The sequence below is a fragment of the Fundulus heteroclitus genome, chromosome 20, assembly GCF_011125445.2.
Source record: "Fundulus heteroclitus isolate FHET01 chromosome 20, MU-UCD_Fhet_4.1, whole genome shotgun sequence".
Lineage (NCBI taxonomy): Eukaryota > Metazoa > Chordata > Actinopteri > Cyprinodontiformes > Fundulidae > Fundulus > Fundulus heteroclitus.
This window is the reverse complement of record NC_046380.1, coordinates 2,074,175-2,091,182: the sequence shown is the minus strand read 5'-3', so window position 1 is coordinate 2,091,182 and position 17,008 is coordinate 2,074,175. Positions and strand designations below refer to the sequence as shown.

The window sequence follows — 17,008 nt, the reverse complement described above, 5'->3', positions numbered from 1 at the left end:
TGTTTCTCTATAAATTATAAGCGTTTTCCCCATAATTCAGCACATTGAGAAGGCTACCCAAATCAAACCAAGATTAGAATTAGAATTTAACCCTTTAGAAGCTGGCTTTATTTTATTTTTTCCCTCTGACATAGTTTTCGTGCCCCAGGCCAGAACACACAGACCCAGCCTTGCCATAACATTCAGATGTTTACATCATGGTCAGATTTGTTTATCATATCTATTGTCCTGTCTCAGGTTATACTGTCCCTCTGAGGATCGCCTCAGTGCAGCATAACTAATAACATCAGATGATTTTGTAACTGATGATATGTGTAACGTAGCCTTCTGATATTTTGACGCTTTTCAAAATTTCTCATTAGTTGCATTCAAATTCCAAGTAAAAAAGAAATAAAATAAATGAATAGAGAACCCTTAGAAAAGCAACCATATTTAGTTCCATACAGTTTGTTCAAAGCACAGTTTTTCCTCATCTATTTAAATCAAAAATCATCTATATCTAAAATTATTTCACATGGACTGGTTTGTGATGAATCATTATTATTATAAGAAATGAGATCTCAGTAATTTTAAATTACTTTAGGGCTAAAAAACAAGTGATAGGATCTCAGCCTAAATTTGTAAAACAGTAAACTTAACAAGCTTATGTAAAGCTTATTACCAGTTCCAATTTCTAACAAAGCTGAAATATTTCCGTTCAAGCCATGTTAATCTCTCCGTGTATCAATTTAATTTGGTCCTGATATTTAATGTTAAAAAACAAACTTTGTTATTTAAATCTCTCCTTTACTTTACCTTTTTGTTAACATAGTCCATCCTTAAAAATCTCATTTGAATTACGGAGCTGCAGTTCTCCCAAAACAAATGATCATTTTGAAACCATGAACAATAATTTTAAGCGAATTAATTTACACAGAAGAACGTTTAGTTACAAACGATACATACATACGTACAGTTACATACATACAGATACATAGAAACGATGAAAATCAGACAAACAAACACGTGCAGGCCTGCTGTTTTCCATAATTTTTAAACGTCTATGGCAACGCCGAAAGATGTTTTCAACGCGCTAAGTTCCCGCTTAGTTTAAAAGGTGGAGAGCGTGCGCTGGTTACGACCCACGAATGTTTCGTCCACACGCGGTTTTACGTTTCAGCCCCGCAAGGATACAACTCTGTGTCTCGCAGACACTTGGAAACTTACCCATTTTTGAAAGTTTTACGTCGCTATTAGCAGTTTAGACCAATTTTATCCACAACGGAAGTGCCTAATCGGTCCCCACGTAAACGCTTCCCTGGTGCAACGCCTTTTTAGTTCCGTTTCAGTTTCCCTGTTTTTATTAATTTTATTCGATTTTCGCTTTTCTTTTCTCTCTTAATTTTCTTTTTATTATTTAGTAGCAGTACTGCAATAAAATAAAATAATAGTAATAATAATAATAACCCCTATGTGAGAAATCTGCATGTTTAATCAAATCATTTCAAATCATTTATGCATGTCATGCTTCTGGGCCCCTACTTTTTCAGCATGAAATCGAACGTCTCACCCTGGGGCTAGGCTTGACCCTGAGAAACTCTGCGTTTGACCCATTACACGGACTCTTCTGCATCCAGACTTTTTTTTGTTTGTTTTTATTTATTTTATCCTTTTTTTGTGTTTTTATTATTATTTTCTACTCGTCCTTAGCACGATCGACCAACTAAAATGAAAGGCCTCACATGTGATGGTCGCCTTTTTGGTATAATGGTCGGGGTCCCCACTTATCAAAGCTGGGAACGTCTTCGCAACAGTCAAGGACTTAAGCATCCCTGCCGCTTTCATCCACAACAGAAGTGGACAGCCTCTTGTACAAAACCAAGACAAGAGGACTTTAATGGACCAGCTGCAAACTGCTCAGTCGGTCACCCGTTCTCCAGGTGAAAATCATTCTGCCCATCCTCCTCCCAGCATGAGAGTCCGTATTTCAGCTGAAAACGTATTTTAATTAAATTTTGAATTTTAGTTTAATGTTTAAACCTTAGTCACCGTTCGGTATTGCAAACCCTGTTTTATTTACCTTAAGGATTAAATATAATTCACTATTTCTACCGGCTTTTACTTTTACTACCTTTTAGGTTTACAGTTTTAAATTTTAAAATTTCTTGAGGTATACTTTAAATAGGGTTTAAATTTTAAAAGCTTGCAAGCATTTTTGAGCAATTGTGTTTGTTTTTTTAAAAGAGCTGGAAAATAATCCCCTTACCGTCTCATGAAAGAAAGGTTCGGATATTCGCACCGACGCCCAGAGACGCTCCGAGACCAGGAGCTCCTCCACATCCCTTGAAAATCCATTCGGGGTACCAGAGGCCGGATAACCTCTCCGGGCCGGCCAAAGCAGCTCCTGTCCCCGGACTCCCTCGCTTGTCGGTCAGGAGATCTTGTTCGTTTACGCCAAATTGTTATGGGAGTTCATGGTGGAATTCTAAACAATAGTAACTGAGTTCCCATCTTTACTAAATGACGAGACGGTGGTATGACGTTCCAGCACTTTTATTGAGAAACAGAGCAGAGATTCACATAGTTGGGAAGTAAATCGCACCCCACGGTCCCGCTGCAGTCTGCGTCTGCCCTGTCTTCGCCTGCCTCGCTTTTCGGGCTATAATTCGGGTTATAATTCTTATAACAGAAACTTAGATGGTGAGACTGTAATAAAACAAAATAAAAAGATATAACACAAAATACAAAAAATATGTCCGGGGATTGGCCACACGGAAACCAGCCTGTCAAACTGGTGTTATATTAGGGCTGAGGTGTGCGCTACCTCTTGAGAATTAGGGACACTCAAAAAGAAGCAGGGGATAGGAAGTGCCAAGATACGTAACATCTTTAAGTTGAGGCTAGGACAGCAAGACCCTTAAATGGTAAGCTGCTATAGAGAAATGGATTAAAAGGGGCCCCGGGAGGACAATTGGATTGTTCTCTAGCGTCAGAACTGGGTTCTGAGCACGACAGTTAGACTAAGGAGGTATTAAAATAAGTGAAATGTTCTGTCAACTATGGAAGGGGCAATGGTCCCTCCGTGATGCGCTAGCTGTCTTAAATGTTATGTTTGTTATGTCTTGTCTAACATTTTTAATGTCTCGGTTGTGAATGGGATCCATGCTGTGTGAGAGAGCGTGAGAGAAACTGGTGGGGCCTGCGGATCTGCAAAGAGTGGGGTCTGTGTGTGGGTATTTCTGTGTGTGTGCGTGTCTCCAGGATGGTGTGAATTTCTCCACGTGCATGGGCCTCAAGATAAGAGAAGTGACTGTGGAGCAGATTTAATTTTGTTAAGTAAAAAGTGATGGGTAAAAATATGGGTAAAAAACGAAAGGGGAATTTGGAAATCATTGGAAAAAAGGTTGATGCATTAATGATGTTTGTTGGACTGCAGGAGAACTTTCAATGCAGTAAAGCATTTGAGGTATTGGCTGCAAGCTGATTGGGTGAGTTGCATTGGGAAGCGCACGGCCGGCTGCATCTTGGTGAGTTTTGGAGAACATTTTTATTTTAAACTGTAGCCTAAAAGTTAGAAGCTTGGAAAAGTTGTTGAAAATTTTGAAGAACATTAAACATCTGTTTTAGGCTTTATAAATTGGGAAAAAACAAAAAAGGGAAGATGCCTTCTGTTAGAGTGTAATTTTAACTAGCGTTATCTATTGCAAAATAGCATTTTAAAATGCCTAATGAATGTATACACTTTCAGACATAAAATATAATTTGCGATTAAATAGATATGGTAAGGTTTTCATTGTTTGATAGCCCTAGTTATAATAGATAAATAAATAGATAGTATCCGTCAGACTTCAATCTAGCTGATTAATAGAGAGTAGTAAACCCTATCAGCTTTTGCTCATTTGATATCTAAAAAATCCTCGCTCTCATGTCATGTTCAAAACATTCTTCGAAATGGTCGCTGCATATGACGTGTTTTCTCTCTGGCCAGAAGTTAGATGGCAAATTCGCTCTCTTAAAGTTGGCAATCCAGCAACGAGCCCTGTGGCTCATGAATCAGAAAGTTGGAATAAGCAATGTTATTTCCACTTTCATCAGTTGTGTTGGAACATCCAATGGCCATGCACGTGAGCATTGTTGCTGTAACAATAGCTCTTGCGAATGTCAGTGGTGAAGTCCTCTGGAAATCCGAAAAAATTGTTGATGATTGCAGCTGTGTAGAACGGCTCCTATTGACTTTGCTTGGAAAGAGTGGAGAAATGCTGTCGCTGCTCCGCTTTTCCATGTCACAGGATGTGATGTTATTGCCCAAATATGGGCAGTAATGGCCGCCCCCATACACAGTTATCCAGACGACAATTTATGTTTTTATTTTCTTATTGATTAAAGATAAGTTCATTAAATAACCACAAACGTATTAGTTTTAGTTATAGCTAAGGTCCCCTGATTTTTCCTTGTTGACCGGACTTCCCCTTTAAAGTAATTTTTAGGTCATACAACCGTTTCTTGTAGTTGCAAAGTTATCTTAACCTTGAACCTCTCTGATAAAGGTGCTTACTTTTCTTAATGGTTAGAGATTCAGACAGGTTTAGTAGCTTATTAGCTTATACTTGGGTTATTTTACATTTAAGGGGTAAATTTGAACTTAATATGATTTCATAAGTCGCCAACAGAGGGGACAGTGTGTTACAATATTGCATCTCACCATTTATACTTTGTTTAAGGGTTTCAAGACATGGACTTAGTTTAGCCTAGTTTTTGGTTTGATCTATTTATGATCAAAACAGAGGAAATTGTTAAGAAAATATCTTAGTTAAGCAGAGTGGTGTCTATCTCTCCCTGCTCCAGGGTAAGATAAACATGGAATTTTATTGTCCCCGGGGGAGGGGGGGGGGGGGGGGGGGGGGTCAGAAGAAGAGGGGGTCAGTCCTCCTCCCCCTGAGCAAGCAGGAGAAGTTTTAAAGTTGATAAAAAGAGTGTTTGTCCAAAACTTACTTCAGACAGAATTCACGACCACGCGGTGAAATCATCTTGATTGGTAAATGTATACTCTGTCTCCATATTTAATTTCCATGAATTAAATATGCATTTAAACTGTTCTACCTCTTGATTAATGCTTTCTCACTTGCGGCTAAATCCGGAATCGAGATAAGATGGGTTTGTCAATAGACATGCAACAGCAGTCTTTACAGCCCAAACCATCACTCATCCACCCCCATGCTTCACTCTGGGCATGCAACAGTCTGGGTGGTATGCTTCTTTGGGGCTTCTCCACACCGTAACTCTCCCGGATGTGGGGAAAACAGTAAAGGTGGACTCATCAGAGAACAATACATGTTTCAAATTGTCCACAGCCCAAGATTTGCGCTCCTTGCACCATTGAAACCGACGTTTGGCATTGGCACGAGTGACCAAAGGTTTGGCTATAGCAGCCTGGCCGTGGATATTGACTCTGTGGAGCTCCCGACGGACAGTTTTGGTGGAAACAGGAGAGTTGAGGCGCACATTTAATTTTGCTGTGATTTGGGGACCTGTGTTTTATGTTTTTTGGATACAATCTGGGTTAGCACCCGAACATCCCTTTCAGACAGCTTCCTCTTGCGTCCACAGTTAATCCTGTTGGATGTGGTTCGTCCTTCTTGGTGGTATGCTGACATTACCCTGGATACCGTGTCTCTTGATACATCACAAAGACTTGCTGTCTTGGTCACAGATGCGCCAGCAAGACGTGCACCAACAATTTGTCCTCTTTTGAACTCTGGTATGTCACCCATAATGTGTGCATTGCAATATTTTGAGCAAAACTGTGCTCTTACCCTGCTAATTGGACCTTCACACTCTGCTCTTATTGATTCAATGTGCAATTAATGAAGATTGGCCACCAGGCTGGTCCAATTTAGTCATGAAACCTCCCACACTAAAATGAGAGGTGTTTCAGTTTCATTGTCCAACCCCTGTAGCTGCATTTCAAAAAGGAAGTGCTAATTACCCTGATTGTCAGTCAGGGATAGAAGCATTGGGGGTACCAGGAGCTTTACCTAGCTGCTCTCTTCCCAATGGGCAAACTGTGACTAGGCAATGGCTACTTTACTCCCCTTCAACTGGCTGTGTGTATTGTTTTGCTTGCAAACTGTTTTCCAGTAAGCACAATACTTTTGTTCATGGATTTTCTGACTGGAAACATTCAGAGCAGATTGGTGAGCATGAGAGGAGTGTGGAGCATAGGACATGCATGCTAGCATTACATAATCGCTCCAGAGGAACAGCAACAATTGACTCTGACATTGTCAAACAGCTTGATTCAGAAAGACAATACTGGCGGGAAGTTTTGGAAAGAGTTGTTGCAGTCTTTCAGTTTTTGGGAGAGAGGGGACACACTTTCAGGGGAAATAATGAGCTTCTGGGATCAGCCCACAATGGTAATTCTTTTGGCATCATAGAACTGTTAGCCAAGTTTGACCCATTCCTAGCTGAGCACCTTCAAAAGTTTGGAGGTAAGGGAAAAGGCTCTGTGTCCTACTTATCAACAGTCTGTGAAGAATTTATCCATTTAATGGATAAATGAAGCGATTCTGGTCCACCATCCGGCGTCTCAGGAGGGGGAAGCAGTGCAGTACCAACACTGTTTACAGTGGGGGTGGTGTGCTGCTGACCTCGACTTGGGACGTCGTGAGTCGGTGGGCGGAATACTTCGAAGACCTCCTTAATCCCACCAAAACGTCTTCCATTGAGGAAGCAGAGCCTGAGGACTCTGGGTCGGGTTCTCCCATCTCTGGTGCTGAGGTTGCCGAGGTTGTTAAAAAGCTCCTCGGTGGCAAGGCTCCGGGGGTGGATGAGATTCGCCCTGAGTACCTTAAGGCTCTGGATGTTGTGGGGCTGTGTTGGTTAACGCGGCTCTGCAACATTGCGTGGACATCGGGGGCAGTTCCCCTGGATTGGCAGACTGGGGTGGTGGTCCCCCTATTTAAAAAGGGGGACCGGAGGGTGTGTTCCAACTACAGAGGAATCACACTCTTAAGCCTCCCTGGTAAGGTCTATTCAGGGGTTCTGGAAAGGAGGGTCCGTCGGATAGTCGAATCTCGGATTCAGGAAGAGCAGTGTGGTTTTCGTCCTGGCCGTGGAACACTGGACCAGCTCTATACCCTCAGCAGGATTCTTGAGGGGGCATGGGAGTTTGCCCAACCAGTCTACATGTGCTTTGTGGATCTGGAGAAGGCATTCGACCGTGTCCCCCGGGGGATCCTGTGGGGGGTACTCCGGGAGTATGGAGTACCGGACCCTTTAATAAGGGCTGTCAGGTCTCTGTACGACCGGTGTCAGAGTCTGGTCCGCATTGCCGGCAGTAAGTCGGACTCGTTTCCGGTGAGAGTTGGACTCCGCCAAGGCTGCCCTTTGTCACCGATTCTGTTCATAACTTTTATGGACAGAATTTCTAGGCGCAGCCAAGGTGTTGAGGGGATCCGCTTTGGTGGCCTTAGGATTGCGTCTCTGCTATTCGCGGATGACGTGGTCCTACTGGCTTCATCAGGGCGTGATCTACAGCTCTCACTGGAGCGGTTCGCAGCCGAGTGCGAAGCGGCCGGGATGAAAATCAGTGCCTCCAAATCTGAGACCATGGTCTTGAACCGGAAAAGGGTAGAGTGCCTTCTCCGGGTTGGGGAGGATGTCCTGCCCCTAGTGGAGGAGTTTAAGTATCTTGGGGTCTTGTTCACGAATGAGGGGAAGATGGAGCGGGAGATCGACAGGCGGATTGGTGCAGCGTCTGCTGTGAAGCGGGCGCTGTACCGATCCGTTGTGGTGAAGAGAGAGCTGAGCCAAAAGGCGAAGCTCTCGATTTACCGGTCGATCTACGTTCCTACCCTCATCTATGGTCACGAGCTTTGTGTCGTGACCGAAAGAACGAGATCCCGGATACAAGCGGCTGAAATGAGTTTTCTCCGTAGTGTGTCTGGGCTCTCCCTTAGAGATAGGGTGAGGAGCTCAGTCATCCGGGGAGGACTCAGAGTAGAGCCGCTGCTCCTCCACGTCGAGAGGAGCCAGGTGAGGTGGCTCGGGCATCTGGTCAGGATGCCTCCTGGACGCCTCCCTGGAGAGGTGTTCCGGGCACGTCCCACCGGGAGGAGGCCCAGGGGAAGACCCAGGACACGCTGGAGGGACTATGTCTCCCGGCTGGCCTGGGAACGCCTTGGGGTTCCTCCTGAGGAGCTGGCCCAAGTGGCTGGGGAGAGGGACGTCTGGGCCTCCCTACTGAAGCTGCTACCCCCGCGACCCGACCCCGGATAAGCGGAAGACAACGGACGGACGGACGGACAAAGCAGGCAATTGTTAATGAGATCAAAGAGTCAAAATAGTTTTCTGTTATTATTGACTCCACTCCAGACCTTGCTCATGTGGACCAACTCACTTTTATTTTCAGGTTTGTTAATAATAACAGACATGTAGTTAAGCGTTTTCTGGCTTTTAAGCCTATTGAAAACCATCGTGGGGGTAGTTTGGCTGAGTGTGTTGTTGCTATGGTGGAAAACCTGGGCCTAGACTTATCTAACTGTAGGGGCTAGTCATATGATAATGCAAGTAACATGTCGGGAAAGTACCATGGAGTCCAAGATCATCTTAAATGAAGAAATCCTTTGATTTGCTAAATCCCCTGTGCAGCACATTCATTGAATTTATTTGGTGTCAATGCTGTTGACAGTAGCCCAGAAGCTGGACGTTTTTTTGACTTTGTACAGGCAATGTACACTTTTTGTTTATCATCTACACACAGGTGGGGAAAGGTTTTCCGTGATACTGATATAAAACTTACACTGAAATCACTTCCAGGTACTCAGTGGAGCGCACGGGCTAAGTCGACTTAGGCTCTTTGGAAATATTATGCGCAACTGAGAGAGGCATTAAATGATATGTCTACAGACATGGAGGAGAAACGTGAAACTCGAAGTGAAGCCTCTTTTTTACGATGAGACTACAACTTGCAATTCATGGAAGGCACTTCGGGATAATATAGGTTATCCGCGTCGTTGATTATACTTGTAAGTGAGTCTCCCAACTTGGAATTCCAAATTGTAATAAATATATGTATGTTTTAAGTGTTTTGGCCTCTGATTATTTGTCTCTTCTCTTGCTGCCAAATCATCGAACCGGATGGGTGAGACGGTCCGTTGTAAAATGGAGTAGGAACGGACCCCGAGTTTTAGCACATTACAGGCTCATTGCCCTTGGACACAACCATTGAGCCCTTTGATTTTGAAATATATATTATCAGTTATAGTTGGCAATTACAATTATTGTTAATACTTTTAATCAAACAGGTATAATTGCATAACTACTGTCTCATTAGCTCTTTGCTCACCTCTGACTCGTCTGCAGTAGCTTAACACCTGTCAGGATGCTCTTCATGGACTTCAGCATCAGCACGGTGCTCCCAGACATGCTGGCTCTGAAGCTCCACAGCATGGATTCTCCACCTCTCTGCTCCTGGATCAGTGACCTCCTCACCAACAGACCCAGGTGGTGAGGATGGGGAAGAGGGTTATGAAACCATTTAGTTGAGTTTAGATCGCTCCTTTATTTGTCCCTCAGAAATATTTCATGGGATCATCAGCAAATTAAGGCAAATAGAAACTCACAGCAGCTAAATAAAGATAAGAATTGATAGTAAAATAACATAATTACATGTCTGAATCAAAGGTTCAAACTCCCATACAGGATATTAATACTTAAACTATCAATGTTTTACCAAACATGGAAGTGAGACTAAAACGATAGATTCCTCTAAACGAGGGCTGAATTATCCCCTGATGATTGGTTTGGCCCTCGTTAAGAAAGTTAACATTATCTTCTTGTAATTAATCCTATTTTTGCTCAGAAATAATCCTGGTGCCATGGTATCAAAGAAGGTATCATGTATTTTTCTTAGTATTGAGTCTGAATTTCTAGTTACATGACAACCCAGATTAAACATTTGATTCTGTCAGATTTAGTAAAACCTAAACCGTGATGAAAGGAAGTCAGGAAATAAATCAGCATCTCATTAGAACCACATTTAGCAAAAAATAATGAGTTTTTGTTCCCATGGTTCTGGAGGAAGATGAGCAGGTTGCTGGGGTCCGATGATTGTTCCTCAAAGCTGAACGACTGCAGCGCTGATGTCAGATTATTCTACAGGTTCTGATCTGGTGAGAGAAAAATAAAAACCTGTTAATCAGTGAATTTTATAGCAGCTCAAAGGCGGAATTCTGGACTTTGGACTCAGACACTCCCCAGCTGGACCAGAACTAAAGCAGGAAGCAGTTTGTGATCGTTGGTCCCTGCAGAGAGACTCTCAGACGATCTGATTCACCTTCAGACCAAACCAGCAGCTTCCTCTGAGTCCAGGAGAGAAAAGAGGAAACCTCCAACCCTGAAGGTGAGTTGGACCCAGAACATCATTCAGAGTCACTTTGAGGGACGTTAGTAGAGGAGGGAGGAGAACCATGACTGACTGGACCTTCTGTGTTTCCAGCTTCACTCAGAGACTAAATGGCTTCCAGATCAGAGGAGGATCTCTGCTGTCCGGTCTGTCAGGACGTCTTTCAGGATCCGGTTATTTTGTCATGTAGCCACAGCTTCTGTAAGGTGTGTCTGAAGAACTGGTGGAGAGAGAAATCAGCACAAGAGTGTCCAGTTTGTAGGGAAAGATCTTTTAATGATCCTCCCCGGAACCTGGCTCTGAAGAACCTGTGTGAGACCTTCCTACAGCAGAGAGACCAGAGAGCTTCAGAGGATCTCTGCAGTCTGCACTCTGAGAAACTCAAACTCTTCTGTCTGGACCATCAAGAACCAGTGTGCTCCATCTGCAGAGATTCAGAGAAACACACCAACCACAGATTCAGACCCATCGATGAAGCTGCTCAGCAACACAAGAAGAACCTTCAGGAAACTCTGGAACCTTTAAAGAAGAACCTGCAGCTCAGGAAGAAAGTTCTAGAGGAGTTTGATCAGACAGCAGAACACATGAAGGTCCAGGCCCGACACACAGAGAGGCTGATTAAGGAGCAGTTTAAGAAGCTTCATCAGTTTCTAGCAGAGGAAGAGGAGGTCAGGCTGGCTGCACTGAGGGAGGAAGAGGAGCAGAAGAGTGGGATGATGAAGGAGAAGATGGAGGCTCTGAGCAGAGAGATAGCAGCTCTTTCAGACACAGTCAGAGCCACAGAGGAGGAGCTGAGAGCTGAAGACGTCTCATTCCTGCACAACTACAAGGCTGCAGTGGAAAGAGTCCAGCGCTGCCCCCTGCTGGAGGATCCACAGCTGCCCTCAGGAGCTCTGATAGACCAGGCCAAACATCTGGGCAACCTGGCCTTCAACATCTGGAGCAACATGGAGAACATGGTCTCCTACACTCCTCTCATCCTGGACCCAAACACTGCTCATCCAGAACTCGTCCTGTCTGAAGATCTGACCAGTTTGACTTTAGGAGAGGAACAGAAGCTTCCTGATAATCCAGAGAGGATTAGGTCATGGTGTTCTGTCCTGAGTTCTGAGGGCTTCAACTCAGGGAACCACAGTTGGGATGTTGATGTTGGAGACAGTGAATTCTGGGAGCTTGGTTTGTTAGCAGAATCTGTCCAGAGGAAGGGAGGCATAACATCTGGATGGTATATTCTAGGGTGCTATGGAGGTAAATACTCAGCACATTCTCCTCCATCTCCTTCCATGGATCTCTCAGTCCAGAAGAAGCTCCAGAGGATCAGAGTGAATCTGGACTGGGACAGAGGAAAGCTGTCCTTCTCTGATCTGGACACTAACTCACACATACACACCTTCACACACACCTTCACTGACAAGATGTTTCCATTCTTCTACACCTGGAATAAAGTAAAAATCCTACCGATAAAGATCTCAGTGGGCAAACAGCAGCTCTGATGTTCTCAGCATGAAGAACACAAAGTCCAGATGAAACCTTGATGATCTGATTGAAACTCAGTGATTTTAAACAGGAACCTGGAGATGATCTGATCTGACTGATCATCTGAGGACTTGTTCATTTCTGCCTCTTAAACATTTTATTTTATCCTGAATCTTTGGTGGTTAAATGTCTCCTTTGTGTTAATCTCTCTAAAACATTCACTAAATAAAGTTTGATTGATTTCATGTCAGGTGGGAAACAGTTGGCTGCAAATAAAACATTTATTGTCTCCAACATCTAGACAGCGTCATGTCAGTCTGTGCAGAGGAAAGTTTGTCTCTGATGCAAAGCTGGACCCAACGGCGCCACTAAGGTCCAACAAGCTTCCTTCAGACGGCACCAGGGAAACCAGAGGGGTGGTACCAGTTCTAGAGAAGATGCTTTCTCAACCATCAGCCTCTACAACGGTCTGGATGTAGAGCTGAAAGCAGAGATCTACAGACATTCACAGACGCTGATTCAGGTTAAACTCTTCCTGGTTTGGATCAGACACGATTAACTCTATTTGCTAAAACCCAGAATAATGACAGAATCTGGGATTTTTTTATCTATTTTCTTCAAATTCAAAGATTTTCATACATTTCCTTATTATTCATTTAAGCTGTGCAACTTGGGTCAGACATTCTAGACATTTTGGTCTCCTGACAGTACCAGTGTAACAATAGACATAATATAAAAGTAGACCCCGCATTGACTGTCACGTCGCAGGAATTACGGCCGCCATCTTGGGGCGGTTGACCTGCTACCCTAACCTGCTGATTCAAGCTGAACACACTAATGATACCTCAGCACTGTGCGACATATTTTTTGTTTAAATCGAGGGACTATGACGTTAGGGCTCGAGGGATACCTTTTCACCAGTAAGATTTAAAATATATTGTTTATATTAGAATGTGATTTTTCTAATATTAGATAGAGAGATACAGGTCTACATGTCCAAGTGTTTGTGACTTTGTCTCTCCAAATTTGCATCTACTCCGGAAAGGCATCAGAGCTATAGACATTGTTGAATAATATTCGCTAATGTCTAACAAAGCTCTGATGCCTTCACAGAGCAGCTGCAATATATATCTATTTATATCTATAGATATTTTTTTTTCTTATGGCCTGGCTCTTGGACCATAATAAATCAAAGGAAAGCCCCGCATTGGATAACTTAAAATGGGATTTATTTAACAAAATTCATAACTGGTTGGAGAGGAGAGGGAAAGAGAGATGTAGGTGGCAGAGAGAGAGAGAGAGAGAGAGAATGAGCTGAGCTCCTCAGCGCTGGTCGGATCTGAGCTGCTTCCATCTGGTGCTTGGGGTTGCGCTGTCAGGTAAGGAAGCTTGCAGACGTCAGTCTGGCCAGCTGCCTCCACTTCCAATCAGCACCAATTAGAAGCTCCACACAGGGACTCAGAGAAAAGGCCTTGGGCCGTAACTATATATATATATATATATATATATATATATATATATATATATATATATATATATATATATGTGTATATGTATATATATATGTATATATATATGTGTGTGTGTGTGTGTGTGTGTCTATATGTATGAGTGGTTGTGTTTTGCAGCACACATAAATCCTGTCAGAATATTCAATTACTTTTAACCACACTAAGAACATTTAAATGCACTGAACCATTTGTTATAATAGCTATAGCTTTAAAGATTTCAGAAAAAAAACGTGAAAATAATACAATATAATAATCAGCGAGTATAGTTGACTAAAATTGATTCTGCACCTGGTTAACACATTACACTGAGCGGAGTTGTCGATCGCCCCTAAATCTCGTCAGCACCTATAGGCGAGAGCGGTCGATGCAGGGTCTACTCTTTATATATGTCTATGAGTGTAACTGAGTCAGGTTTTCAGCTTTGCCAACACGTTTTCAGCTCTGACTCTAAAGGGTGTTTTTTTGGACCGAGGTCAGAACTTTGTAAAGGACTCTATGAAGCATTTACCTGCTGAGGCAGGAAGAAATGTCTGCCCTCCACCTGCAGAACCATTCCAGGTTCTGGGCTCGTTTCATTGTTGCACCTTTAGTGGACCTCTTGTTAATGTCGTTAACACCAGAACTACAGACACTGATCAACACGTCTACTACTGACCCGACCAGATCAATGATCCAGACTTTTACTGACTTGATATTAAACTTAAATAAAAACAGGTTCTGTGCATACATTTATGCAAAAATTAGATGAGTGTGTTTTTATTTCTTGTCCCTAAAGACAGAAGTGGCTAAAATTGGAATCAGGAGATCAGAAAACGAAAGTTACTGCTGTAACTACGGTTCTATGAATCCCGGACGACCGCCAGAGGCGGTGCTTTAAGCACTGAATGATCATTCTTGCGCATGCGCAGGTCGAGTACTAATGACAACAAAGTCACCTGTGACCTGCCGGGGACCCACGTGACTCTATATAGTCACGTGGCACCCGACGTTCAATCCCTCAATCTTCTCGTGAAAAGCAGAAATTCCGAGGGACCAAACACTCTGGAGGTCATCCGGGATTCATAGAACCGTAGTTACAGCAGTAACTTTCGTTCTATTTCATCCCTATTGACCGCCAGAGGCGGTGCTTTAAGCACTGGATGACTTATGTCAACAAGGTCACGAGGAATCAGCAATATTCACCTAACGTGTTGTAGATGTATGCTGCTCCAGAATTCTTTGAAGGGGATGAGGCGCAGCCACATTCACCCTGTAAAACCGAGTAAAGGTACTCTGTGATTTCCAGGAGGCCGCACGGCATATAACATCCAACGGCACCCCAGTCATGGCAGCAAACGATGTTGACATGCCCCTTGTAGAGTGGCACTTCACTCCTGTCGGCAGTGGCTGGTCCTGCAAGGCATAAGCCTTGGAGATCAAATCCACAACCCAGTGTGCCAGTCGCTGCTTAGAAAGTGCCTGACCTTTCCGTGAGCCGGCGTAGCAAACAAAAAGGCTATTTGTCTTTCGGAAGGATGCCGTGACATTGATATATGCCTCAAGGGCACGAACAGGGCACAGTGGTTCGGAGGGGCATCCCGTATCAAACCGAGCAAGATGGAGTGGCTGGTTACCGTCCGCCCCCAGTGACACCTTAGGAATGAACGCTGCGTCAGGCCACAGTGTGACACCTGACCCATCAGGATTCCACCGGCAGCAGGGCTCGGCCACCGAGAGAGCCTGCAATTCACCCACACGCTTTGCTGAAACCATCGCCAAAAGGAACGCTGTCTTCAGTGAGAGCCATTTGAGGTCTGCTGATGCCAGGGGCTCAAATGGGTGGGATCGAAGAGCTTCAAGCACCAGAGAAAGGTCCCATGCCGGTGCCACAGGGCGGTTGGGTGGATGCAAACGCCGAGCACCTCTCATAAACAGCACAACGTCCTTGTCTCTGCCCACTGTGCAACCATTCAGGCCGACATGCCGACAGGAAATGGCAGCTACATATACTTTTAAGGTAGACGGAGACCGTCCCTGATCCAGTAATGCCATCAGGAAGGTCAGTATGTCAGAGACTGAACACTGCACCGGGTCCTGCCATTATTACGGCACCAGGTTGCAAAGAGAGCCCACTTGTTATCATAGACAGCTCGTGTGGATGGCGCCCATGCATTAGCCATTGTATGCCCTACTGACCCAGTGTATCTCGAGAAAGTGGACCCCGGCCTTGCAGGGGCCAAATCCAGAGCTGGAGCCGGTCTGGTTTGGGATGCAAAATCTGACCCCCCAGCTGGGAGAGGAGATCCGTCCTGCAGGGGAGACGCATTGGCGAGCCAGAGCTGAGCTCGTGCAGTAGAGGAAACCAAGTCCTCGCTGGCCAGAAGGGTGCTACCAGCAGAACCCTGTGCCCTTCCTGGTGTACCCTTAGGAGAGTCTGAAAAAGCAGACTGAACGGTGGAAAGGCGTAAAGGAGGGTCCGGGGCCAGTCGTGTGCCAGCGCATCGTGGCCCAGAGGGCTGCTGTCGTCCAAGGAGAACCAAAGGGGGCAGTGAAATGCGTCCCTTGAGGCAAAGAGGTCCACGTCCGCCCTGCCGAAGACCCTCCAGAAGTCCTCCACTACCTCTTGGTGAAGCTTCCACTCTCCTGGAAGCGGCTTCTGGCGGGATAGAAAATCTGCTGGCACATTCTCTGGCCCGGGGATGTAGGCTGCTCTAAGGCTGGCCAAGTATGGAGCTGCCCAGGTTAGCAGCTGTTGAGTCAAACACAACAGATTCCTTGACCTGGTACCCCCTTGGTGGTTGATGTGAAAAACCACAGCAGTGTTGTCTGACCTCACTAGCACATGCTTTCCCTGCAAGCCAGGGAGAAAGCTCTGAAGAGCCAGAAGTACAGCCTGTAATTCCAGGACATTGATGTGTTCCCTGCACTGCCGCTGGGACCATGTCCCTTGTGCCATTTGGCCCCGCCAGGTTGCACCGCAGCCCGAAGAGGATGCATTCTTAAACACAACTTCCCGACGACACGGGAGGGAGACGAGCGGGACCCCTGTCATCATAAACGCCCTCACCCTCCACTGGGACAGAGACTGAAAACACTGAGGCCCCACCCGAAGTCGTCTGAGACGATGAGTGTTCCGTGTGGAGTCCAGACCGAAGCTGTTCAACCACATCTGGAGGGGCCGCAATGACAGCAGTCCCAAGGGCACTACGGCGGATGCGGCTGTGAGCATGCCCAAAAGGCGAAGATACCGCACAAGAGGTGGTGCCATGCCACGCCTGAATTCCGGAAGGATGCTCAATACGCTGTTCATCCGCTGGGGTGACGGGCAAGCGGTCATCGACACAGAATCCATGGCAATGCCCAGGAAGACAGTCTGCTGTGAGGGAGTCAGACTGCTTTTCTCCATGTTTACCTGCAAGCCCAAACATCCCACATGATGGAGCACTAACCGGGCATCTCGGACCGCCTGGTTCCGTGTCGCGGCACAAATGAGCCAGTCGTCCAGGTAAGGGAGAATTCTTATTCCTTGTGCCTGCAGAGGAGAGAGGGCCGCTGCGACACATCGGGTGAACACCCTGGGAGACAGCGAAAGTCCGAACGGGAGGACATTGAACTGGAAGTGCCTCCCCTGAAAGGCAGAACGAAGAAACCGCCA

The 17,008-nt window shown here is 45.1% G+C and overlaps 1 protein-coding gene across 2 annotated transcripts; it reads left to right on the top strand.

Moving 5' to 3' along the window:
• The first annotated feature begins 10,236 nt into the window (after positions 1 to 10,236).
• LOC118567224 (nuclear factor 7, brain-like) lies at positions 10,237 to 12,117 on the top strand. Of its 2 annotated transcripts, none has more exons than XM_036151798.1 (2): positions 10,237 to 10,384; positions 10,491 to 12,117. In XM_036151798.1, the coding sequence occupies exon 2, from the start codon at positions 10,498 to 10,500 to the stop codon at positions 11,878 to 11,880; it is 1,383 nt and encodes a 460-aa protein (XP_036007691.1). In that variant the 5' UTR covers positions 10,237 to 10,384; positions 10,491 to 10,497; the 3' UTR covers positions 11,881 to 12,117. The 2 variants fall into 2 exon arrangements, with proteins under 2 accessions (XP_036007691.1, XP_036007690.1); XM_036151797.1 differs by having other exon boundaries at positions 10,481 to 12,116.
• Positions 12,118 to 17,008: the final 4,891 nt, after the last annotated feature.